The sequence below is a fragment of the Hypomesus transpacificus genome, chromosome 1 (genome assembly GCF_021917145.1).
Source record: "Hypomesus transpacificus isolate Combined female chromosome 1, fHypTra1, whole genome shotgun sequence".
Lineage (NCBI taxonomy): Eukaryota > Metazoa > Chordata > Actinopteri > Osmeriformes > Osmeridae > Hypomesus > Hypomesus transpacificus.
In genome coordinates, this window is record NC_061060.1 from 5,045,080 (window position 1) to 5,070,194 (window position 25,115).

Here is a 25,115-nt window from a genome sequence, read left to right on the forward strand (position 1 = left end):
TTTGGTGGACGAGTTTAAACGTGGACGGATTTAGAGCTGGACTGAGCTGAGGGTTCTTTGTATTTATTAAATCTCCGACATGTTTTATGTATTTTGTTTGTATTTTTGTATTGCATTTTGAAAGTGTGTCTTGTACATAAAATGTGCAGTAAATAACAAAAATGTTCCCTGTTTTGTTTTTCTAACTGTACTTTAAATGTTACTGTAAAGGTTTTTGAGGTCAAGGAATGAACTAATCATATTTTTTATCACGTCTGTCTTGTACATCTGGATGCTCTTAACATAAAAAATGACCAAATATGGTTTTGTATACAGAGTCCTCGATTAAATACCACCTTTGTTAGCAGAGGGAGGGCTGACCAAAATAGTCTTTGAGCACCCACTGTGGTCAAAGACACCTGCAGTAGCAAATACAATCCACAAGGGGGCAAACAAACACAGAAAGAGAACCTTGTAGTCAGTGCTTCCTACAGTGATTGCTGGTCAACAAAATTGCTCTTACTTTTGACAGAATGTTTGCACCCTCATGTACTGTATTATTCAACTTGAAACGTCACATTCTTTCGTCACTTAACTCGTTTTCTTCCGCAGATGCTGTTGACGCCCGTTGCACAACACGAGTCACGCACAACACAGCCTGACCTCCTCTAGACACAGCTTGTTGTGCATTATTCGGGGTTGCACAAGCAGTGCATTACTCATGTCAAGGTATTTATTAAGGCTGAGGGAGGAAGGCAGCCTGCTCCGCCCACTCTGGTGTGTCTGAGGCTGGTGTGGAGCCTCACAGAACAAGCACAGTTATATAAACTGTCGTGAAGCCGTCAGGGGACAGTCACAGTATATCAACACGGTGTCCTGTAATGTTCATAAGGCACTGGAAACTCATTTGCGGACAGAAATAACGATGGTAGACTGTTGAAAGAGGGGCATACAATAGTACTTTCATATGCATGGGTCAAATGCTTTTGGCTAAAAGGTATTTTATGATTGAAATCATTCAATACAATCGAATGAAAATGTTCATTTCAGATTTGACCTCTGTTCTGTGCTTTGGAAGGTGGGCTTGCTGTGACATCGTCATGGACACTAATCTGCTCCGTGTATTCAGATGACAATGGTGAATAGAAGAAGGGTGTTAGCCAGTGTGGTGACTCGTGAAATCTCTATTGTGCTTCCTAACCCTGTGTGCCGGGTCACAGTGGGTGAGAGGGGCTGAGCTTGGCCCCCGCGTATGTGGGCTTGTATTCATGATTTGTGTGGAACACAGTGAAACCCAGACCCTGACCAGTATCACTCGAGATGTTTCACAATTTCACTTCTACTATTCTCAGACTATTTTTACTAGATATTATCAGGCTTATTTAGGCAGCAAAAGAAAGTTTGTAGCTAAAGTGGACATTATCATACCTGGGTTCAGTACTGTACCATTTCAACAAATTAGTGTTCTTTGTTTATTTGGATCTCAGTAAACTGTTAACTTATGCAGCAACTACTCTTACACTTGAAGAGCACTTGATCATGTTTACCCAGCTCTATCCAACTTCTGGAACAATCCCAAAACAGACCACACTCTGGGTTGTATCAAATGAGTCTTAAACGCTCCAACATACATGGATGTTGCAGGACAGAGACAGACACGGACAGATGTCCACAGCACCAATGTCACACTTACACCAAACTGTGAGTGTCCATGACTGTAACTGACACCGATTCAGCAGGGCTTCTGGCTGCTGTGGTCTGTGGCCATCCAGGCTTTGCCTCCATGACAGGAGGTGGCCTCGTTGAACAGCTCAGCTCGTGCGTCTCCTGGTTGCACAACCGGGCTGTCCTCGGCTGTTTAAGCCCATTAAAACGATGCGTTGGCAATCGATGGTGGCCCGCCCGGGCTGTCGTCTTCCAAAGCTGACTGAGACACAAGGCCGGCCTGTCTGTCTGTAGGTTACACAATGATCCTGTTGGATTGAGGTGTTGACACTTACTGTGGTACGCAGGGGTCACTTAATTACAGTTGGGAACATTTGTACACTTTGTGTAAAGTTGTTGATTTCACAGTCGGGAGGTGTTTTTGCACAAATGGATAATGGTTTCAAAGATTTTGTCTCACACATTTTGTATTATCTACTCAATATATTGAGTATATTGTATACTGAAAGTACTTCTACAGTGAACGCATCTCACACAATAATAATAATCCTAATCCAAAATATAGATGTATTTGTGTACGCAAGCATTTCAGTATGGAAGCGAGTACCAATGTATCGGTGTACTGGGAGGAGGTTTTGGAGGAGTACTGTGGGACGTTTCCCCTGTCCTGCTCTCAACCCAAAGCACCAGAGGCAATCCCACAAAACAGACCCTGCTACTGCACCACAAAAACAATTCCAGCCTAACTCCTCGACCAGATACCAGGTGCTTCTCTCCTTCCCTATCATTGTCATCGCAGTTTAGTTTGTGCATACACATTCCTCCTCCACACATATCCTCTACATATCTTCTGTGAACTGCCTCATAGTACCATACACTGTTCAGATCAAGCATGTTCCCCACTCCCCCGTGCCATGCTGTTTCACACTCTAACTTGTCAGTTCAGCATGTACCTCCTGATGGCTCCCAGAGAGGCTTGAAGGTGTTTGTGTCAGGGTCGTCTCGTGTACTATTTTGTTTGGCTCTCAAGGAGTGTGTGAAGAATCCCTTACATGGTACTCCCTACACAGCATATCTCTCTGTCTCCATTTCTCAACATCTTTCTCTCTTTCTGTCTGTCTGTCTCTCTCTCTCAAACTGTCATCACAAACCATGCAAACAGCCTTTTAAGACAGCCTCCCTGTCAGCGATTCCAACAGTGGTTGCTGTCCTCAGATCTGCTCTGTGTCATGTCCCGTATCTGACTCGTTTCAAATCTGGGGTGGGAAAGCTGATCCCAGTTCCCTGCCAGTCCTCACACTTAGCGTCTGGCATCTTTCAACTAACAAACACATAACATCACCACGGAGACAAACAACAGACAAACAGGCCACTTAACCTACCAGATGCATTTTTTCTGGGTGAGTTAGGTAACTGCTCTCCCAGAATGCAATGCTCTGTCCTAGTTAAGCCTGCCGCGTTACATGTTTAAAAAAAAATCGGGGGAAGGTTGTAGCAGCCAAGTTCCCATGGCGACGCCTGCATCTACTGACCTTCTCCTTAGACGTTACATAATGCTGCTTCTTGGCAGAGGGGGAGGGTGGGTGTTATGTGACCAGGGCTCTCTGGCCAGGGCAGGCTGGGGAGGGATCTGATTGGTGGCAGATGCAGAGAAAGATTGCCTTGTACTGTACTGTGCAAAACATATCCACTGGAACTGTGCTGCTGTTTGGTAGGGACAAACGGAACTGGGCTCAGACCTCAGTTTGTGACTCACAAAGTTTGTTTTGTGTGTGTGTGTTGATTAACCTTGAAATAGAAACAAAAGGCCTTTCAAATAAAGATATCATATACCATAGGAATGAGCCTAAATAAAGCAGTCTTCTTTTCACAAGAACTGGCACCATTCCTAGACACCATACTGAATAGCACTCTTTCTGTGTGCGAGAGAGAAAGAGGGTGTCAGTGACACAGCCCATGCAGAGAACCCCTTATAACCTGATAGGCTGCAGATTCAGATAACCCATTTCTAAGTTTATGCAACCCCCTGTCCCTGCTGCCCCCTTATATAAGTGTTATTAAACATATCTCCCCTCCCGCCCTCTCCTCTCTGTCACAGACCAGACCGTAGGTATCCAGATCACAGACCCCCCCCCCCGCCCGCCTCCATTCACCAACTTACCTCCCAGAGTCCTCCAGGAGCAGAAAAGAGGGGCAGGCCAGTAGGAAGTGGGTCAGTGGGTTACAGGAGGCAGGGGAGAGCGGGAAAGGGGAGTGGCTTAGCTTCTTCTCCTTCTCTGACCTACATTTCTCCGAAGCGTTGCATAACGCCTAGTTGCTCCCTGAGACCTGCACTAAATAAGTTCGATGTCCCACCACTCATCTCCCTCTCATCCAGCTTCTGGAACTTTCTAAAGTCTTCCACAGAGCTCTGGCGTACCTCAGAGTCTGCTGTTCTAAACACTTAAGTGGGACATGAAAGCAAAAGATGCAGGAACTGTGTTTGTGTCCTCTGCATCACGGGGATACAGAGCTTCATCTTTTTTATTCAGAAGTGTTCTTGTTTAACTGTACATAAACATTGCATACTAATTACTATATCAAAAACAGACAAACTGTATAACATCAGAGGATGTTGAACAACGTACATTCATTTTTGTAAACACGCATACAGTTAGAGGCCATTTGTTATACAACCACTGAATAAGCCTCATGGTCATCTTCATGGAAACCAATAACAACACTTTGATAATAATCAATGAGAGCGTTGTGCGGAAGAGCTACAAGGGGTTTTCCAGAGGTAGATTTGACTGAGCTTGTTTGTCAAAGGCCAAGTGCAAAATTTCAAACAAGGTGAAGACATTTCTTTTTTCTGGGTCGATACTGGGTTTTGCCAATTTCTATGGAATAACTGAATGGAGCTTTGCATAGCTGAAGAACAGTTTGGTTTAGATTACATGACTAGTCATACACATAGGATGTGGCTTATTGGATAAGAAACTGTGTTTTAGACTGTGTCCTTGACATAATGTATGCCAAAAGAATTCACAGTATACATTTTCAAATTCTTGACCCTGGGATCTCAATGATGTCAAAAAATCTGCCAATTTATGACACACTCAATTGAAACAATAAGACTTTGTAAGACAATATCTAGTACCAATATTTTGAAACAAGTGCAAGGATCATTATTTTTACATCTTCAAGAAACTAGGAACTAGTTCCTAATTTCTGCATTTGGGCCAAATCTCTTTAGAAATGTCATTGAATTTTCTTTGCTACTTTTCTATAGCTACCTCATTTTGAACAGCATGGGATGGTCAAGTGACAACATGGAAGCAATCCAACTTAAGGCACTAAACATGTTCAAAAGGAGATCTGTGTTCTTCTGCTACAGCTTGTGATCAACTGGAGAACAGTTTGAAAAACACAGGCATCAGGTTCAAATGATTTGAAATAAATAAATAACAAAGAACACAATCTTATCAGTCTGTGGTGTTACGGGCTTGTTGCTCAGCCAAGAAAGATTCTTTTTAGGTATCTGAAGTTGAACAGGCATCTTGAGGAACATTTGGGTCATTGGAACTCAATTTCCAATACAGAGAGCTAATTTGAGAATTTCTTGGGGCAATAAGTTGAATTCCAGCTTTTTGATACCAAACACCATAAACATTAACAGGAAAGTGTCAGGGTGGTCAGACTGATATTCCAACTGCAGTACTGAAAGCTGATACTTCCCAACAACTGTGATTGCAAAGTGACATTCAACTAGTTTTACCCCCTTTCTCAGCCAATCTCTGGTAAGCCGAAATAAGAGCAGTTATTGCCATTACTGTTACTTATAACTTATTTAAGTTGTTGTGGCCTTTGAAGAGTCCATTAAGTTCAGAGAGTATATTTATGCCACGGACAACTGAGGATATATGCCTGTACAGTCCTCTATACAGTTACATGGTATTGGCCCTTGGAATACAAAACATCTTGCATTTATACACACATTTCTTTAACAAAACCATCCTTGACCAATAGGTTTTGTAGAAAAAGGAGGACATCATAACATGGAAATTATAGTCGAAAATGATGAAAAAGTCTGGCGAACAAAGGAATATGTATCATCCAACGTTGAAAAACATACTTTTCTGAAGGTAAGGTTCACTACTAACCTCTTACCCAGAAGCATGCAGGGAAATCGTTTGTAGTTCGGGAAGCACTACAGACCATATCCTGGTCAATGACATACTTTCCCTTACTTAAACTAGAAGTGCAAGTTGAACATATAAATACCAATAAATACTTGATCCTTACTTGTACCTAGTATAGCTACCAACAAACCAAAGTCAAATACACCGAATAAATACTTTTGAAGCGTGTTCGTTTGAACTCAAGGTTTGCACTGTTTGGTGCTGTTCTATTGTGCTGTGTGAAGTATTTCTTCTTTCTAGTATTTACGAATGGTAAATGACCCAGGTCTTTTATACCTTCACTGTGGGTCAGGAAAACATATGATAATCCTCTGGAGGAAAAAATGGCAAGTCTAGGCCTCAATGGAACTCAGATACACTTGGTAGTTGGTTTTTCTGGACAGAATAGTCCTTTTCTCTTAGTTTTTTATATGTATGTTGGTAGGTGTTGATTTAATAGGTTAAACCCTTTGGAAACAAGCTATCTATTAGTTCGGCTTTCGGCATCCTGCTCATGTAAACAATATTGCATGCACACACACGTTTATAAATAACGGGGAGGATAAAAATATAAAACAAATCAAATCAATAACACAAAATCCATATCAGTTTTAAAGCACTCAGATTCAAAGATCACGGTCCATTTTAGCTTCTAGTTCTTGGAAGAAGGAGAGAAGAGAGGGAGGAAGAAAGCAAACTTGGTAGGAAGACACCCAATCTTCAACGCACAGATAGTGAAGAATCATTGTCACTTTCTTGCCCAAGTCTAGTATTTACATGAAGGCTTGATAACTCAGCAATTTGGTCTTTTTTTGTTTGTTTTGCAAAACGTACAGTCAGACAGGACTTAGATGAGGAAGTCCTTGTAGGAAGTATCTCTGGGGTTGGGGGGGAGCTACATGAGGGGTATATAAGGGAGGGGGGGTGTCCTCAGGGACAGTTCAGTGGGACACTGAGAGGGTCTCTGAGGCTAGGGGGCATGGAGGATGCGGAATGAGCGAGGCTGATTCGAGTCACCGCTGGCGATTGCGGGCCATGAAGAGCAGCACCCTGCGGATGCCGCTGAGGCGGTCCTTGAGGGAGGTGAGTGCGAGGAAGGGCAGCTGGGCGCGACCCTCTAGGGGCAGAACTGCTAGCAGCCACCAGCACCAGGACGGACCGTTGGGACTGGCCTGCAAAGAGACCAACGGAGTTACGGTCAGTACTACCGCTCTCGGCTTGTGTGTGTGTGCAGGTGTGTGTCCCCCCCAGAGATTTGAGTCCAGGGTTCTATTTGTACCGTACCTGAGGCTGGGAGTCTTTCTCTGGCATGGGTCCGAAGTGGCCCACGATGCGCTCCTTCTGCTCAGGCTTCAGGGAGTTGACCCAGACCAGGGCCTGGTCGTACACTGCATCATGAAGACACTGCAGCTCCTGCTCCGCCAGCCCCTCCACCTAACGCAACCAGACATCATGGCTTACATTTTAGAATACTCCCTGATTATGAATTGAGAAAGGAGTAACAATGCTTACATTAGAACGTTTTACCATGCTAAACAAATCTGTTGACATCTTTTAACGATGAAAAATGACTTTTTGAGCCAAATAACATTGTGTTCATCTTTGTGGTGGTGCTCTCATACCTTGACGTCCTCCAGGTACTCGATGTCGGCTGTGTTATAGCCGTCCCTCTGGCTGTGCTGGATGACCTTGAACCTCCTCCGGCCGATGGTGTCTGCCACCGAGCGTCCGTCGGCGAAGAACTCCACGTTTCGGATCTCTAGCAAGCAGCCATAGTCCGCAAACCTGGAAGTGAAGGAGAAACGGTGAGTATGTAAATTCATAAAAAATGTGTACGAATAAGGCAAACAAGACGATTTTAACCCACATGCTAAACCCGTACCACTGACTGAATTACGCAAATGATTTCTATGATATTTTGCCACTGTACGATTTGCATATTGATACTCCTATTGAGGAAGTTCTTTGGTTTGACTTTGTTTGCCATTGTCTAGCCATGCTGTTGAGCCAATCAGTTTCAGATTACACAAATACAAATGTTGGTAATCATTACAATCCTGAGACTTCCTGAGTATGTAAGCGGTGAGGTCCCCAGTGTGGCACCCACCCTTTGAGGGAGTCCCCCAGACACATCCCAAACTGCTTGGTCCCAGTCTCCATGCATCTGCGGATCATCAGGCGGTAGCAAGGCTCAAAGATGTGCAGCGGGCAGGGCACAGTGGGAAAGGCCATGGTGCAGACAAAGATAGGCACGTTCTTGTTGAGACTGAGAGCACAAAAAGAAAAAAGACATTGGTTGGGGAAAAAGAAAAAAGTACTAATGTACTGTAACATGGAACTGCTGCCTCAGTGTGACAGCTGCCCCTGTCAACTAGTCCTACTGGGACTGAGGTTCTTACTTGGATAATTCAGCCATTTCTTCCTGGTTGACGTTCTGCCTCTCCAGTAGCTCTGTCGGCAGGTACTTGTAGATAAGGTTCTCCATAAGGATGGTCTTACAGTACTGCCTCTGAGCCAGGTACTGGTTGGACGGGCAGAGAAGGAGGGATACACATATTAACCCTCCTGTGTTGCTGAACAACATTTAAATAACGCCAGAATCTTTTTTCTTTTTTTACAAAACAATTTGCATTCCTCATTGTTAATTGAGATCCCCTTCCATTGCATTTCCAACAAAGGCGGGTCATCACAGTTTGATATGTGATGCAGCATGTAGTAAAATGGTGGTAAAAGTAGTTTCTGTTCATGGATTATATATAGGGACGTATGTACATGCAGCGGTCTGGTTGACACCAAAGTGTGCTTACCTCAGAAAGCTCCTCCTTGCAGAGGGGACACTTAGGGTTGTGGTCCAGACACCGTTCCAGACACTTGAGACAGAAGGTGTGTCCACAGGGAGTGGTGACAGGCTCATAGAACAGCCTAGGGGATACCAGGGAGAAAAGTAGGCAAAGTAGGCAAAACAATAGTACCAGTTTTACCACTCCAATGTACAATACGTGCTCTGCGTAAGCCGGCCGGCCTGTTTAGGTAACGTTTTATGCTTTTTGTATTATTGTTGTAGGCTATGTTATGATGGAGTAACTTGCTATTTGAGTAATTACCTCATGCAGAGGGAACACTCCAGGTCTGTGGGGTCAATGAGGTCTCCCACCACTTCACTCCAGGAAGTATTTCTTTCGCTCTGGACGACCTCTGGAGACGACAAAATAATGGCAAGGTTTAGCACACCCTAACCACAACTACCTCACTATGATATCACCTTGGATAAAGGTTCTAGTATGTGTTGGTCATGAATTGTGGGAACAATATATAATTTTGCATTAAGTTACAAATGTGCATAAATGGCACCCTTTGTCATAAAAGGAGATGATGCTAGCTATATTTATACAGCATTTGTCCCATGCCTGTCTAGAGGCAACTGTAATGCAATGATATGAATTCAGATTCAGACTCAGAGGGAAGGTGACAAAAACAAAGTCTCAAGGCTCACCGAAATGTGGCCGCTTGCTGGCGTCTTCGCTAACGTCCTCATCTGTGCTACGTTTGCGCTTGAGAAAAAGACTCCTGTCAATGACGGTGGCGTGAAGAGCTCCGTCCACCTCCTCCTCTTCACCTTTGATCTTGCAGCACTCGGTCTTGCCCCTCGGGCAGGCTGCTTGCCTGGGGTCCGACTGGGGACAAGGGGGGGCCAGCTTGTCCTCAGAGGCAGTTCTGCTGGTGTTGACCACTTTGCACTTCTGGGAAGGAGTTGTATGTATGTCAGTCACCATGTTCTGACTTCATTGCTCATAGTGTTTTTCACTAGAGGGGCTAATACCATATTATATGAATACATGAACATGCTACACACTAACAAACTATTCTCCATAGTGTAATTGTTCGAAGGATAAAGGATGGGTCAGACAATGAACATACTAGTTAGCCAAACATGCATGGTGAAATAGCAGCAACTCTTCCAGAACTGGTCAAAAGAGTCTCTCACCTTGTAGGGCTGGGCAGGGTCTACAAGCCTGCCAGAGGTGGGGGGGCATAGGATGGAGCCTTTAATTCTGGATCTGGAAGATATAAGACTTGAACAGTCCAGGATCCTGGTGTGGACATGGTCAGTCTCAGGGCCCAAGAGATCTGCCAGGATCTACAGAAAATAGACAAAGAAAAAGAGAAGGGATTATTGTCACCGCCAGCATCAACATGGCTTTTGTGCCTTCAATTCAAGTTTGAATCATTTGGTAGTGTCTGGCAGTAATGCATTTGACTAGAACATTGATATGAACATTTGAATCATATTACTAACCTTCTGAGCCTCTGTTCTGGCTACTTTGCAGTCAGACTCTAAGGAAATACAGACTAGGTATTCTCTTAAAGCTTCTTCTGTCTTCCCAAGAGTGACAAGAGTTTGAGCTCTCTTTATGTGTCCCTATGGGAAGGTAAATGTGGTTAGTGATGTCTATCCTCTTACACGGAGCTGCAACACAAAGTATAACACATACACATCTACAACAATAAAAGTAAATAAGATACAGGGGTAAAGGTTTTGGGTGGGTAATTCAACATTTGCTTTGAAGCTAATATATTACTCAGAAGATATAAGGTGGAAGGGCAATATAATCTTTCAGTGGGCAACACCCAACCCTGCCCATCTTGTAGTGCCAGCTCTACTGATGTGCTCTATATTTATAATATTTAATCCTCACCTTTGACCACAGAGGCATGAGTTTGCAGGCCAGTTCTGCATCACGTAGGGCATCCTCATAGTTCTTTAGACTGTAATTGATCTGTGATCGATTGCTGAATAACACATGGTCCCTTGGTGCTGGACATTAAAAAGAGTGAGAGAGAACTATTTGACACATGGACTTGACAGAACAATAATGTATCTTCAGTTTTCTTCAATACAAGTGATTTTCAGTAACATTCAAGGTCGGTATACTTTTGCACATCTAAGCAAATAACTGCTCTTTATATAATGATGCATGCCTATTAAAGATACTGAATTGTCTAATGTAATCTGTGTACACTAGGTCACCACCAGTCAGTGAAACCAACAGTGCTGCAACTGGCAGTGAACTGAGGTATACCCTTGACCTACATTCGCAGTTTTATTGTTGTTACACAATGAGGAAAAGCACCGACGCACGCCTTTACGTAATATTTAGTCTTCTAGCCTACATAACATCTTATTCAACTACCACGCGCTGACCACTTCTGGTATGACGCTGTCCCAGTCCAGAGGATAGGAGTACAATAATAAAAGACATTGCGGATCAATATTACAATGTACTTATTGCTGCAGTCAGTTAACAATGCTGCTAATTAACCTGGACATTTGGTCTATAAAATAGAAAATGCGCATTGGTTATTGTTTTTAAATAAAAATGTATAAACTATGCGGTTGTCTAGGAGTTTAAATTGTAAGCAGCCTAAAGGCTCATAATAGTAACATATATATTCATCTTACCTATTTGTATTGCTTCGTTGTATTTTTCCAAAGCAGCTTCCATTCTTTTTTCTGCGTACAATCCATTCCCCTCACGTCTCAACTGAACAGCATGTAATTGAATAGGAAACCACTTTGAAAGCAAGTTACTGAGAATTACATTAACTCTGTAACTGTTAACATCGGCAATTTTGGAACTGTCATTGCACTCTTTGCAACAGACGGGAGTCTTTTCTCTATCCAGGCACTTTTTACAAAAGCAATGTCCGCAAGGCAATGTAACCGGCTCATATAGAAATCCATAACATATCCTGCATGAGAAAGCATCGTATGCATCGCCTTCTTTAATGTCGCCTCGTAGCCGGTGGTGATCATCTGCGTCCTCCTTTCTTTGAATACTGTAAACGAGATATTCTATCAGATTTTCCAGGTGAACAGGCCGTAGTCTTTCGATTTCTGAGGCTTTCTTGTACATTTCGAAGGCTTCGGGTACCTTACCACCGTACGCCAGAGCATCTGCTCTCTTCACCAACAGTTCCAGCTGAGAAGCAGGGTCGTTGATGTGCAGCAGTTGGCATTCGTAGATGTCAGCCGCCAGCTCGAAGTTTTTAGATTGAAACGCTTCAGCCGCAAGCTGCAGCATTCCATTGGCGCACTCCGTACCCATGTTAGGTGGGGATGTAATGGCAATAGATTCACTGTTGCCTACTTGGAAGTAAATGGTCAAACCGTATTCCACTCATTTTCTTAGCTCTTCGCCCTCTGTTCAGCTCACTACTTTGCGGCGACAGCATCGTACACCATTAATGATATTCTCAATGAAAAAAAAAAAGGCTTACGTAAACGTTGTCATGTGACCAATGCCAGCTGTTCTCATTGGATAAGTATCTTCAACTGTTACAAAACAATTCAGTTGTAACACCGAAAGCGTCGGGACAACTGATCTAATTCGGTCAACGTCCTGAAGTGAGATTTACAAATTTGCATAGATTTAGCGCTCGTTTCTAGTTTACGATTGTAGCATTTCGCTAAACAGAGGACCTACGCAGTTACAGGCAGTTGTCAGATACGGTTGCCTAAGGTGTAGCTTAACAATAATTACTCAATGTTAAATTGACAGATCACATTTAATCAGGCTTACACTTTCATAAAACGATTATTAAACGGTATTAGACATGAGATTACTGTTTATACCTGCAGTATAACCCCCCCCCCACACACACACGCACACACACACACATACACACACACATTCACACACACACACAACTGGTAAGGATATATAGGTCGTCTAGTCTTGCATTAGCCTAACTCAAACCCATTTTCAGACAGCCTGGTCTATATCAGGTTTAGGCCAACCATGCCCGGAAACTTCTGTGACTCTGAAACTGGGCCATCAACGCCGCCAGCTTGTCTAGACTTCGCCCTAGCAACAGGGCTTGACCCATTGCTCAATTTGACCTCACTGACACTTAAGAGGTCAAATATTCTGCAATTTGTCAATCAAAGATTTAATTCAGAAACATGATAAAGTTTTTAAAAAACTACAGCAATGACATTTGTAGTATCTCCAAAATGTTAGAAATATTCAAATCCTGGAATTGGATAATATTTTGACCACACATTCAACTTACAAAGTACATTCAATAAGCATCAAACAAATTATTACATAGCGAGATGTGTTGCAAATAAGTATCGTAGTGGGTCCAATAACAAAAACACATGTTGGTCCTTGAACCAGTGCTTTCCCATCTGTTTTCAGTCCTACCAACTACCAAATTATGGTCCTTCTACCAAGAGTGAAGGCCAGTCTGGAGCATAGACGATCACCGGCAGATATCGCATCTATAGGGAGACAACCGAGCAGTCAGTCTTGAATCTTCAACACACTTCTCTTCTCCAGATCATTCATCTCCTTCAGGATGAGTGCCACATTGTACCGTAGCTCCTGAAACTTGGAAACTGGAACCTGGAGGAATAGAAAATACATGAAGAAAAGAACCAAACATGAGCCTCCTTTTCAGCTGGTGGTACTATTTTTCCCAGATTGTTGTTGTTTTCCTTACCTTGGATAATGCCAATATATTAAACTATTGGAATGTTGCTTATAACTTGGCATGCAAGTTATACAAACAAACAATGAAAAAGTAATTGAAACAAAACACCCTGTGACATAATTTCAAAAAATGTTTTTGTCAGAATCTAAATATGACACAAAAAACGAAATGTTAACCTACAATAGTGGGGCACTAGTGCAATTTTAGAGCAGTACAGTAGTTATATTTGTACATCCACACAGAAAGGAATAGGGATATAGGTGATGGGTTTGTGATACTGAGCCTGTGATCTAATTACATAATCACTACAGCCAGTGACCTAATGAGGACAAGTATCAGTGCTATAACACAAGTGCACATAACAGGGATTGAATCCTGGACACACATGACAATCAAGTCAACTTAGAAATAGATGTAAACCTCCAAAAGGACATTTTGAAAATTATTTTACTATATTGTTATATGGTTCTGTCCTAAAGGGTTATAGTACCTCAAAGCGATGTGCTTTTCCATCAGAGAGTTTCATCTGCATGAGAATAGAGGGTTGCAAGGCACGGCCTAGAGAGCTGCAGAGAGAACACATACACAATGAGGATGCATGCAATATTAATGAACTCTTTCTAGTGTTTTCCTAATGTTCGTGAAAGAGCTCTATATCAAACAACACTACATAAATTGCCACACATCTATGCTTATTGAGGCTATACCAAAGCCGGTATCTCACACATTGCTTGGTTTAAGTTCCAAAGAAAACGTAATGTAAAATCTACCTGGTTGAAATAGCAACATCCACTCTCCATCTAAATTCCTCCATAGCAGGTAACCCTGGCCCTCGCTGGCTTGCTACAGCTTCCAGAACAGCTCGTCTGAGGACAAATGCAGACACAGTCACAATATAAACAAACCACAAACACAGATTAAAAAAATTGCCATCAGCAAGCAACAGCCACATACATGTAGACTATGATGAGTGCTGTCAAATGTCAAAACAGATAAATGGTATAAATATAACATACCGATTGCCAAAAACCACACTTGCTAAATCTGTGATGAATTCTTCTGGTATCCTGAAGTCAGAGAATAGGTTACATTTACAATAATATTAATAACAACATCCAGTACTTGAATCAGGTTACTTTAAGAAATTATGCAACTGTTTGTGAGCATGTCTCTGAAACAAGGAATGGTTAAAGCATGATATTGAGCCATGAGACAGCGTACCTCAATTCCCTGAGATTGTCTTTGAAAGCCTGAAAGACAGTAAAGGCAAACATGGCATATTTTACATTGTCAGAACATGATGTTATGTAGAGGTCATACCGGTAGATGTCCTACCTTTACATGCCGCACTATGCTAATTGCTTACCTCTTGTTTTAGAGAGGTGGTTGGAATGCGTAACGCCTCATTCAGGAGTCTGTACATCCCAGCTACAATGTGACTCAGTCGTTCCTCGGGTATGACACTTCTTTCAGCTATAGCCTTCATTGTTTCTTGGCAGTCTTGACCTTCTATGGCATTTACAACAGCTGAGAATTGAGAAAACATGTATTATTATATTTGTAAAAAGCCTGAAATGTGCTAAAGCATTTACGTTGGTTGGCGAGGCATTGCTGCCATACAACCACAAAAAAACCACATGTTGAATATAAAATGTATCCATAACAAATGAAGATTAATATGCTGCACGGTCAGTTCCCGTTACCTTTTAGCAATTTTCTGAAGGTTTCATGATCCAAGTCCTTCATGTGTTTAACCATCATTTCGATTTCTGATGGTACCCTTCCACCCAAAAAGCTTGTATCTGTGACCGAAGTCTTGTTGTGGCTTGCAGACATGATAAATCATATGCTGTTACAGGTTTTAAATGTATTAATGCTTCGCTGGTGTTTACTCCAAAAAGTGTTTAGTTACTGTTGAACGAAGATCGCTTCCTTGTTGTGTCACATGACATGATATTGAGTCCTTCCTGTGGAAGTAGGCGGGCAGTAGAGGGCGCTAAAGCTCCAACTCGATGACGTGTAATGTGGGTTGTTGTCATAGCTGGGTCGGGAAGATTTGCAAATGCGGTGACAACGAGGAGTGTTCTTTGATCAACGAAAGGTTTGCTAATTCGTCTTTAATTTAGATATCTAGATATTCAGCAATTATCTAAACAGTAGTTTAGGTAGTCATTCATCGTTTATTCACCACCGATTACATGGTGAATAGGGCGCTTGCTAACGGCTTAGCTATGCTAAGTTGAGTTAAGTGAGTCAAAGATAGTCTAGCTGCTGTAGCAGCTACATTAGCTAGCCAGGGTTGTGAGCAACACGGGAAGGCCCTAACCTGATATCTACCATAGCAGGTTTTGTGTTCATTTGGCAGTGCAAACATTTCCAACATTTAGCTAAACTTAAGAGCTACTGACCAGCATAACAGTAAGTAATTGGCTCGTCACGTAGTAGGCTTACAGTACTGTACTATGATTCGAACTTTTTTTTCTTTCTGCCAAGGCCACTGGTTAGCTAGTCGACATTATTAAGCTAGTCTAGTAGCTAGCAAAAGCGTATTACTAGCAGGTCTGTGATGGCTCGAAAAACAATCTTATTAGAAGCCGTTAAAAGTTAATTCTAGGCCTACTGTAAGGTTAGCACTGGTCTGTGATGTAGTTTGTTAGCAAGACACACAACTACTGATATCATTCAACTACTGTAGCAATGTATTGCTAGCTAGCTACAGAATGTACCTACAAACCCAGCATAACAGGCCTAAAGTTATGTTTATCAACAGAATATGTGGCAACTGGCAAGTCAAATTCCTATAAACTTCCAAGACCAAGTATAATTTATATCGTAACATAACATGATTTTTGTTGTATTCTTATGGAATCTTGTCTCCGTCTGTGCATTAAGGTGTAAGAAATGTCTGACGCCCTGTACGAAAAGTTCCTTGCTCCAGAGGAGCCGTTTCCTCTCCTGTCCCAACGGGGTAACCCAAGTGAGGCGGGCACGCTTGATGTTAGTGACTTCGGCTGCCAGCTATCATCCTGTCACCGGACTGACCCTCTTCGCCGTTTCCATAGCAATAGGTAAGTACAGACTGCAGCAGCTTGCATTTTATACAGAATTAACCAACAAATCCTGATGGCATAAAGAAATCAATAGTTTGCCAAGTCATAATTTCTACTTGTCTCCAGTAGGAAACTATTTGCTTTGGTTTTTAAGAGGTTTGGAAACACACTATTTTCTCCATTCTAGACAATTCTGTGCTTCAAACTTTGTGGTAAAAATATGTGAAAGGCCCTGTCCTGTTTCAGCTTAATAATAGCACAAAGTGAAGTCCATACAGAGAAATATTTTGTCAAGATTATTGTGGAAAATTGGACTGGTCTATACAGAGATCCCAGATCTTAACACCATCAATTACATTGAGGACACATTCTAACACCATCTGCAAGGCAGGTGATCAAGTCACCAAAAAAAGTGTGTGCAAAAGTCCCTAAAGCTTTTGTGGCTGGAGGATGTGGGATTTACTTCCAATGTTCGAACGTCTATACGATAGCCTTCCCCGAAAAGTGAAGGCGGTTGTAGAAAATGTGTAAAGCAGCTCCCATATTAATTGTAATAAGAGGTTCAACAGGTCTCCTGATACTGAGCAGTGTCCACATACTATTGGTTAAATAGTGTATTTATTAGAACACTTGAACAATATAGCCCAACAACATATTCCATCCTCTTCCCACCAGATGGAATCTGACGTCATGTGGGACCAGCGTGGCGAGCTCAGAATGCAGCGAGGAGCTGTTCTCCTCTGTCTCTGTTGGAGACCAGGAGGACTGCTACTCTCTTCTGGATGACCAGGAGTTCACCTCCTTCGACCTGTTTCCTGAGGGTTCTGTGTGCAGTGACGTGTCCTCCTCTATCTCCACCTACTGGGACTGGTCTGACAGCGAGTTCGAGTGGCAGGTATTGCAGACTCTTAAATGACATGACACATTTAGTATGTTCGTTTAAAACTGTTACTTTCCGACTGGATAAAAGAGTGGGATTGATTTTGTGAACACTTTTTTTGTTACCCTAAACACGCTTTGGGTAGATACAAAATATTGACCCCCCTCCCCCACCTCCCTAGCTCCCAGGAAGTGACATCGCCAGTGGGAGTGATGTGCTGTCTGACATTATACCAAGCGTTCCGAGCTCACCTTGCTTGTTCTCTAAGAGGAAAACTAAACCTCACAGGAACCTGGATGAACTGCCATGGAGTGCCATGACCAATGATGAGCAGGTATGGGGCCGACACACTCTCCTCTCTCATTATCAATTCTCATGGGGTTGCAGAGATACGGTTCTCCTGCTAGGTTTCAACCACAGCACATCGTTCTCGAGTTTTAAGTTTCACAACTGCCAAATCAGGCCCTAGATCTGAAATGTGTGTGTGTGTGTAAGTAACATGTTCTATGTGTGTGTCTAGGTGGAGTACATAGAATACCTGAGCCGTAAGGTCAGCACAGAGATGGGCCTGAGAGAACAGCTGGACATCATCAAGATCATCGACCCCTGCGCCCAGATCTCCCCCACAGACAGCGAGTTCATCATCGAGCTCAACTGTCTAACCGACGAGAAACTCAAACAAGTGAGATACTTTCCAGAGATGCCCTTAGTTTATATCCTGTGATGATGCAACATGTTTGTGTATGAATATGCTTTTGGTTTATCCATGCATGGCTGGGGGTTAATACATCTTGTCAAGCCTTAACCCCACTCCCCAAACAGAACTCGGTGTGATTTTCCCTATTGTTCCCGGACGACTTACCCCTCCATCTCCACCCCCCAGGTGCGAAGCTACATCCGGGAGCACAGCCCCCGTCAGCGGGCGAGCAGCACCAGGGACAGCTGGAAGCGCAGCGGCCACAGCAGCGCCAGCACCAGCGGCGTGAGCGGGGCCAGCAGCAGCAACGCCAGCATGGTCAGCAGTACCAGCAGCTCCACCACGGGCTCCACCGCCTCCAACGCCAGCACAGCCAACATCAGCCGCGCCCACAGCGACGGGAACCTGGCCAGCGCCGCCGAGCGCATCCGAGACTCCAAGGTAAAACTCAGCAGTATTTATTCCGAACATGTAAATGTGAATACATGCTCTGCATGTTACTGCGTTTAGCATAAAAATACACTGAAATCAAATGACAAACTCAAGCATGCTAAATTTAACATTGCTAAGTAACTAACTATTTCACGTAATGTAGTGTGCCCAGTGTTATTTTTGTGGCAGTTGAATGATCCTTTGGCAGGGTCCAGTGAAAGCTCAGCCCCCCCACCTGTGTTAAGTCAGGTGGCTGAGTGGTTAGGGAATCGGGCTAGTAATCAGAAGGTTGCCAGTTTGATTCCTGGCTGTGCTATATGACGTTGTGTCCTTGGGCAAGGCACTTCATCCTATTTGCCTTGGGGAGAATGTCCCTGGACTCACTGTAAGTCGCTCTTGATAACAGCGTCTGCAAAATGACTCAAATGCAAATGTGTCCCAACAGAAGCGTTCCAAGCAGCGGAAGCTGCAGCAGAAGGCGCTGCGCAAACGCCAGCTGAAGGAACAGCGTCAGGCCCGCAAGGAGCGCCTCAGCGGCCTGTTCCTGAACGAGCAGGTCCTCGCCCTGCGGGTCACCGAGGAGGAGGACCACAGCGACCACGTGGTGGACGTTCTGATGTGACCACGGTGATCCCAGCTCAGTGCTCCCTCTACGCCTGCCCCCTGAATACACCTATCCCCCCCCCCCCCATCCGCACAGCGCCGAGAGTTAGCCCCCCCCGCCAGCCCCCCCAACACCTTCTATATGCACACGCCCAGCCACAACGGCTGCGTCTCAATAGTCTTACACCGGTGGCTTTCCCTCTCCTGGTGTCATGTCTGCCGTTTACCACAGGTGTTGTTGACCTGGACAGGTGGGGAAGGGAGGCTCCACCACCCCCCTGGTGGATATCCTCCATGTTGGTCTCACTTGTCCTGACCTCAAATCAGTAAAGGGTGGAGGGGACTGAAACGAGGGAAGGAAACTTGGAGACACTAGGATAAGGTGCCACCGACAAGGTTTGATCCGACTGATTGGGAATTGCACACATTGTCCTGCAGTTGGCTTGTGAGTCTACTAACAAAGTTGGGAGCATAGTATTGTCAAGTCCGACATTGACTTGTCTTTAGGTTAAATTTGCTTTTGTCCAGCATTATTGTCAATGCAGTACAACATTCAGTTTTGGTACTTGATACTACAAAGCTCTCTGCTTTGCCGTAACAAACATTTTTGTTCGATTCTATGAAACCAAGAATTGTATGAATGTAACCAAGTATAACGGCTATGCTGTCTGGCTATTTCACGTAGCCATTTCACAAGCTACTTGCCAAAGTAGCTTGTATGTAGCTTACATGTCAAATTCAAATATGATTGCTTCAGCGGGCAAGGTGAATAACATTGTTCCTTCGACTCTTGAGATGTATCCTGCATTTGATATTGAGGGTTGTGGTTCCTCATCAGAGCTTTAGCCAACCTGCCCCTATGGACATGCCATCATTGATTACTATCTCATGCTTATGTCGAGGACACCTGAATCTGAATTAAATACATATAGGAACACCTTATAGTAAAATGTGTTCTTTTCATTGTGCCACGGTTCAAAGTTTCATGTTTCATCTAATGTTGAAACATTCCCCAGCACGTGGCACAAAAACATAAAAGGTTGACAACAATGAAAACATAAAATAAGTGTTATAGAATGTAAACGTTATCAATTTGCTTATTCTTCGTATGCCACATTTCATCTGAAGGCACAGAGGGAGCACTGATGCCCTTGCGTGCTAAATCACCACCACCATTTCACCATCTTGGTGAACTAACAGCTGAGATTTCTCATCTAGACAAACGCTTTCAACGCATCAGTCCTATTTAAACGGTCCTTTTTCATGTGTAGATACAACTGTCAAATGATCAAGTGTTTGCTTCAAGATTCCCCTTTCTGTTCCATGTTTGACACCTTTTTGGATTTTGAGTTCAGTTTGTCAGTGACAAAAGCTGTAATCAAAAAGTGTATATATATATATCGTACAGAATGTGAAGGCTTGCTAGACTTGCCTGTAGCAGAAAAGCAGGACAAGGCTTTTATCTTGACAGATCTATTCACACAATGAGATCCTATTTTCCGATAGGAAAATGCGACAGCAGTCTTACTCTGTCAGAAACGTTTTTAATTGTTTTTGTTTTCTCCTTGTTTTGTGTTTGTTGAGGGATGAGAGAGAGCATATCTGTTATTACAGTATTGAGCTAAAATGTGGGAACTGTCGTGGCTTTGAATAGTAAATTAGCCTTTTCTAGTTCACTCTAAGGAATAGGACTCGTTTGGTTCGGGGGGTTGATTTCAGGAAAGAAGTTTCCTGACGCTTTTCCATGTCCCCACCTTTCTGCTGTTGTGGACCGTTCATGTGAACAAAGTAAACCTATGAACCCTAACACTTAACACTAACTGCTGTTCATTTGGAAATGTATTTACCTTAAGATGCTTTACTTTTCATGGTCTGTATAGTTGGCTGTCTGTTTTGTTTTGGTTTTTTCTCTCTTGGCTTCAAGCAATTATGAAAACAATATATTAGATTGACCAGGTAGTGTCAGTAGATCTCTATTTTGAAAATTGATCAACAAAGGTAACAGATCTATTTGTGTATTGTACCATTTATTCTAAGGACAAGGTTATTGGACCAAGACAGTAGAGGAAGAATAGTTGGTTCTTGGAAATACGTTTTATACTAATGGTACATTATAACATTTAGATATGTACTGATTAGGAAAAAGCATTACCAAAAGCAAGTTGTGTGGTCCACGCAAATGTAATGTACCTTGAACTGAGAAATAAATTGACATTGATGAATCTTGTCATCTCATATTTGCTTCTACAGTAAATGTAATGTTGTTGCTCACATTCTACTGAACACAACGCAGTATATATATTTCATAATAAAGGAGGAAAAAGGAAGGCATCTGATATATCTAAATAAGTTGGCAAGTTTTGGACCCTTCATATGTTATGCCACTGACAGGGTTCCTGCAGGGTCTTAAGTCTACAATTCTGAACTTATTCTGATTCTTGAACTTTAAGGCCTTAAAACGTCTTAAAAACTGTCAAATTTTCATCCGATTTCCTAAGTTTCATTTAGTCAGTTCTAAAAAAGGTTTTACCCTCATTCATTTCCAGAAACGCTGGCCACAGAAATGTATTACAAAATAGCAAAAAGTATTGAGTCATAGCCTACAAAGCGTAGCTCTAGAGTCCAGGGTTCGAATTGCGGGGGAGGGGGGGTTGACCCCTCTAATTAAGACTTGGACCCCCCCAAAAGAGGTAAAAACAACAGGTCGGGGGGGTTGATACATTTACATATCGTTCTTACCTGTAATCGTAAATATTACTTTACAGCCTAGAGAAGAAACTGACCACCCCGATTATCATTTTATAATTCGCACTATCTAACCAAACTAAACTAAAGAGAATCTTCCTGAGATTAACAAGCGTTTGGCAGAGAGGAGAGAGACGATATTTATGAAACTATGTGAAGGTGAAGTCCCACATGCTCCTTGGAATTATAAATACAATTACATTTGACTTACTGAAACCTGCAGGAACCCTGCAGGAACCCTGCACTGAACCATTTTGCAATGATTAATTACACCTGTTGCTACTATTTTACACCTTTTTAGCCTGGTCTTCTTAGATGAAACCATGACTAACATTTTTTACAGCAGTGAAAGCAATGACAGTATGTGTGGGAATCCATCCATGCATGGTTGAAATGGGCTTATCATTAGAGCATGTTTTTTCTGTCTACCATTTATGATAAATTACCTGTGTAAAGATGTGTCAAGCTTATATTTTGATATGCTCTGCATCATAATACGGTCATCAAGTGTACGTATGTCAGCGCTTTCACCCATGAAACATTTTAATGGCCCCCCTTTCTTCATGGCCAGTTGAACAGTAATAAGGACAGTAGGTGTGTTGTTGATCTTCTAAGTGCTCCTGCCAACCAGATAAAACTGCAACAAGATGACTCCCAGTTGATTTCAGCAAAAGGACGAACAACGCTTTGGTGAACAAGGTTTACAGCTCGACCATTTACCATTTACCACTCACTACTGTTTAGACAGAGGAGCTAATGGACCCAAATGGAGGAAGTGTTTATCTAGTTACCTCCTCAGTTTATCTTGATGTTACCTATTATTGTTCCTCTGCTGTGTGTGAGGTGGGGGTGTGGGGCGTGCGTGCGTGCGTATGTGCATGTGGTAGCCTTGGGAAAAGACTATTGTTTTTCTGTCAGAATGAGTTTAACCAGCAAGATTTGGCAATAAAAACAATGATGTAACCTGACATAGTGACTCAAAATTCAGTTTAAGAACAGGCTTTGACATGACAAATCACAAATGTTTGAACCTGAGAAGAATTAATAAATTATGCTCACTTATGAAAAAAGTTTACTTCCTTGTGGTTTCAAACATAGACCTTGGTGACCACGTAGGTCCTAGATAAGTTTTTGAGGAGAACCTCTCTTCCCCTGCGGACATCTGACTGAGGGACTGGGGCACTTGGTTGGCCAAGGCAGTTATCGGATGAACAGGTGGGTTCATCCAAGATAGGAACCTATAGAAACCAGAAAATATATAAATGAATAATGTCACCTATTTAATGTTTTCTAATCACATGGATTATTGTGCATTTTTTTGCGATGGATACATTGTATTTGATTCTTGTTCGAAAGAACACATAAGACAAATGAACAAGAGAAAAGTCAAGTAAATGTGACTGAGATACTGTGATTGACATACCTGCTAAAGTTAGGGTGCACTAGTGGATGTTCAGACAGTGGTGCCCATGCTAACGGCCCAAGCCCCAGGGCTTCCAGGGGCTTAGTGCAGTGAAGGGGGGCTGGGCGAGGAAGACTGATGGGTATCCCCCCCAGGCTCCATACGGGGTCCAGCCCAGAGTCATGGTGCAGCAGGGGGGCATCCAGCCAAAGCCCCAGACCCAGAGGGCAGGTGTTTACTGCCAGACCAGGGAGGTAGCTCTGCTGGCCCCTCTCACGCTTACGCCACTTGGCCCTGCGGTTCTGGAACCACACCTGAATGCAATACATGTACGGGAGAAGCAGGGAGGCAGAGATGTAATATTTTAGATAAATTCATGATTGTCAGAATGTAACTCTGAACGATGCATACGTTATGTAATTATGCATACCTAATAAGGTAGGTGTCTGTAGGTTTCAATATATGTCCTGACTGTAAATTACAATATTGAGATGAACTATATTTTTGACAGTTCCTTTTAACAATTTAAATATACCTGAATTCTAGCTTCAGTCAAGGACAGACGCACTGCCAGTTCCTCTCTGGGGAAAAATATTATAATTGATTCATAGTTGAACATTCCCAAAGAATGTAGAAAATACATAACACTAATACTACAACTTAACCAATAGCAGTGGTAATGCATTGATTTTTTTTCTTTATTTTTTTGACACACCATAATAACAACAACAGTATAATCCTTAAATGATAACCCGACACTACCTGGCAAATATGTCAGGGTAGTGAGACTTCCGGAAGGCTCTCTCCAGTTGGTCTAGCTGAGAGTTAGTGAAGGATGTACGGTAGCGCCTCTGCTTTCTTGAGCTTATGTGTCCATCTGTGGACGTTGATTTCGGCTGCACTTGTGGCTCCAACTTCAATCCCTCCTCTGTCCCTCTTTCTGGTTTCTCTCTCTGAGCTCTTGTTATGCTCTCTTCTACCATCTTCAATGAGACTTGGCTTCTGTGGTGGCTGGTCTCCTTTGGAGCGATTGAACTTTCCTGGGTAACCTGTGAAGGGAGGTCTCCTTTGTCCTGGTCGGAGTGTTTGTGCTTTATCTCAGCTCCTTTGAGAGATATGGGAGCCATGACATCATCAATTTGGGAAAACTCCAAGCTACCTTGATTTATTACATTTTAGTCTGTGAGTTTCTCTTTTAGTCAACTAATTTGATTATATTTTTCTTTAGTCAAATACGTAAATCCAAGCTCCTGCAGTTATTAAAAGACTTCAATGACAGGTCTCTCCAAAATGTAATTTTTTTTAAACAAGTGAAAGAAGATTGGTAGTCATTTTTTCTACTTCTTAACATACCTTGGTTGATATCAGGATCCTTCGAGGCACTTCTGCTCAAAATGGAATCAATCAGATACGTTGACACAAATGGCAAGATTCCCCCCTTCTGTGTTTCATCTCGGTATGACGAGCGGTTCTCGATACCCTGTGACCGTCCACGGATCAACCCCACACATGTCTGCTCACTCATGGCCCACTTACTGATCCCCTAGACAAGTGCTCTGACTGAAGCTCACTCTGTACACAATGTACCTGTGCTTAACAAGCGAGTGTTGCATTGCTCTCTATGGTTGAATTGCAGTCTATGTGGTTTTTAAGTTTGGCAGTAGGTGAGGGGAGGGGGAGGAGAGGTATGATTGCATTACAGTTGACTGTGTAACTGTAGCTATAAAACACCAGTTCAGAGGGACCACAGATAATTACATGCCATTACTCTTCATGGCTTTGCTGTGAACGACAAATTGGCGGAAGAAACACATTTTTTATTGTTGTAAATGATAAATGTCAAACAAGTTTACCTTATCAATTGACAATCTATCATACTTGATCAATTCACATAAATGTTTACCTATTTTTTTGGATAAACATTCATTTTCATAATTTCTTTTTTTAAAATAATAAAATGTTTCTTACATCCATCATTGAGGACATGTCATAAATGGTAAATTTT

At 42.6% G+C, this 25,115-nt stretch overlaps 4 protein-coding genes across 5 annotated transcripts; 1 reads left to right on the plus strand and 3 right to left on the minus strand.

The window, feature by feature from the left end:
* Positions 1 to 4,121: 4,121 nt before the first annotated feature.
* On the minus strand, positions 4,122 to 12,055 carry LOC124469352 (LON peptidase N-terminal domain and RING finger protein 3-like). Of its 2 annotated transcripts, XM_047022595.1 has the most exons (13): positions 11,743 to 11,824; positions 11,266 to 11,642; positions 10,502 to 10,620; positions 10,102 to 10,224; positions 9,790 to 9,942; positions 9,298 to 9,544; positions 8,909 to 8,999; positions 8,612 to 8,726; positions 8,204 to 8,325; positions 7,912 to 8,070; positions 7,427 to 7,589; positions 7,089 to 7,238; positions 4,122 to 6,976 (listed from the first exon to the last, which is right to left on the minus strand). In XM_047022595.1, the coding sequence occupies exons 1-13, from the start codon at positions 11,820 to 11,822 to the stop codon at positions 6,818 to 6,820; spliced, it is 2,058 nt and encodes a 685-aa protein (XP_046878551.1). In that variant the 5' UTR covers positions 11,823 to 11,824; the 3' UTR covers positions 4,122 to 6,817. The 2 variants fall into 2 exon arrangements, with proteins under 2 accessions (XP_046878551.1, XP_046878544.1); XM_047022588.1 differs by having other exon boundaries at positions 11,266 to 12,055.
* A 305-nt stretch (positions 12,056 to 12,360) lies between these two features.
* On the minus strand, positions 12,361 to 15,262 carry commd5 (COMM domain containing 5). The gene is made up of 7 exons (XM_047020767.1): positions 15,005 to 15,262; positions 14,668 to 14,828; positions 14,523 to 14,551; positions 14,318 to 14,368; positions 14,072 to 14,167; positions 13,792 to 13,867; positions 12,361 to 13,213 (listed from the first exon to the last, which is right to left on the minus strand). Exons 1-7 carry the CDS (start codon positions 15,135 to 15,137, stop codon positions 13,112 to 13,114), a joined length of 648 nt encoding a protein of 215 aa, XP_046876723.1. The 5' UTR covers positions 15,138 to 15,262; the 3' UTR covers positions 12,361 to 13,111.
* A 38-nt stretch (positions 15,263 to 15,300) lies between these two features.
* Positions 15,301 to 21,185, plus strand: fam199x (family with sequence similarity 199, X-linked). Its single transcript, XM_047020754.1, has 7 exons — positions 15,301 to 15,402; positions 16,194 to 16,369; positions 17,027 to 17,246; positions 17,413 to 17,565; positions 17,752 to 17,913; positions 18,115 to 18,369; positions 18,806 to 21,185. Exons 2-7 carry the CDS (start codon positions 16,203 to 16,205, stop codon positions 18,980 to 18,982), a joined length of 1,134 nt encoding a protein of 377 aa, XP_046876710.1. The 5' UTR covers positions 15,301 to 15,402; positions 16,194 to 16,202; the 3' UTR covers positions 18,983 to 21,185.
* A 1,595-nt stretch (positions 21,186 to 22,780) lies between these two features.
* LOC124470523 (homeobox protein ARX-like) lies at positions 22,781 to 25,030 on the minus strand. Its single transcript, XM_047024448.1, has 5 exons — positions 24,464 to 25,030; positions 23,873 to 24,215; positions 23,646 to 23,691; positions 23,132 to 23,424; positions 22,781 to 22,946 (listed from the first exon to the last, which is right to left on the minus strand). Exons 1-5 carry the CDS (start codon positions 24,633 to 24,635, stop codon positions 22,781 to 22,783), a joined length of 1,020 nt encoding a protein of 339 aa, XP_046880404.1. The 5' UTR covers positions 24,636 to 25,030.
* Positions 25,031 to 25,115: the final 85 nt, after the last annotated feature.

What these genes read in the sequence shown, in the direction of transcription:
- LOC124470523 (XM_047024448.1), bottom strand. Translation starts at nt 24,635, where the DNA reads ATGAGTGAGCAGACATGTGTGGGGTTGATCCGTGGACGGTCACAGGGT. An exon ending in TACCCTGACATATTTGCCAG is followed by an intron (nt 23,692 to 23,872) that starts GTAGTGTCGGGT and finishes ATTTTTCCCCAG; the next exon opens with AGAGGAACTGGCAGTGCGTC. An exon ending in GTGCACCCTAACTTTAGCAG is followed by an intron (nt 22,947 to 23,131) that starts GTATGTCAATCA and finishes TGGTTTCTATAG; the next exon opens with GTTCCTATCTTGGATGAACC.
- commd5 (XM_047020767.1), bottom strand. Translation starts at nt 15,137, where the DNA reads ATGTCTGCAAGCCACAACAAGACTTCGGTCACAGATACAAGCTTTTTG. An exon ending in CTTCAGAAAATTGCTAAAAG is followed by an intron (nt 14,829 to 15,004) that starts GTAACGGGAACT and finishes CTCAATTCTCAG; the next exon opens with CTGTTGTAAATGCCATAGAA. An exon ending in AGTGTGGTTTTTGGCAATCG is followed by an intron (nt 14,168 to 14,317) that starts GTATGTTATATT and finishes ATTTGTCCTCAG; the next exon opens with ACGAGCTGTTCTGGAAGCTG.
- fam199x (XM_047020754.1), top strand. Translation starts at nt 16,203, where the DNA reads ATGTCTGACGCCCTGTACGAAAAGTTCCTTGCTCCAGAGGAGCCGTTT. An exon ending in CGCCGTTTCCATAGCAATAG is followed by an intron (nt 16,370 to 17,026) that starts GTAAGTACAGAC and finishes TCTTCCCACCAG; the next exon opens with ATGGAATCTGACGTCATGTG. An exon ending in ACAGCGAGTTCGAGTGGCAG is followed by an intron (nt 17,247 to 17,412) that starts GTATTGCAGACT and finishes CCACCTCCCTAG; the next exon opens with CTCCCAGGAAGTGACATCGC.
- LOC124469352 (XM_047022588.1), bottom strand. Translation starts at nt 11,911, where the DNA reads ATGGGTACGGAGTGCGCCAATGGAATGCTGCAGCTTGCGGCTGAAGCG. An exon ending in CCAGAACAGAGGCTCAGAAG is followed by an intron (nt 9,943 to 10,101) that starts GTTAGTAATATG and finishes TATTTTCTGTAG; the next exon opens with ATCCTGGCAGATCTCTTGGG. An exon ending in CTGGGGGACTCCCTCAAAGG is followed by an intron (nt 7,590 to 7,911) that starts GTGGGTGCCACA and finishes CTTCACTTCCAG; the next exon opens with GTTTGCGGACTATGGCTGCT.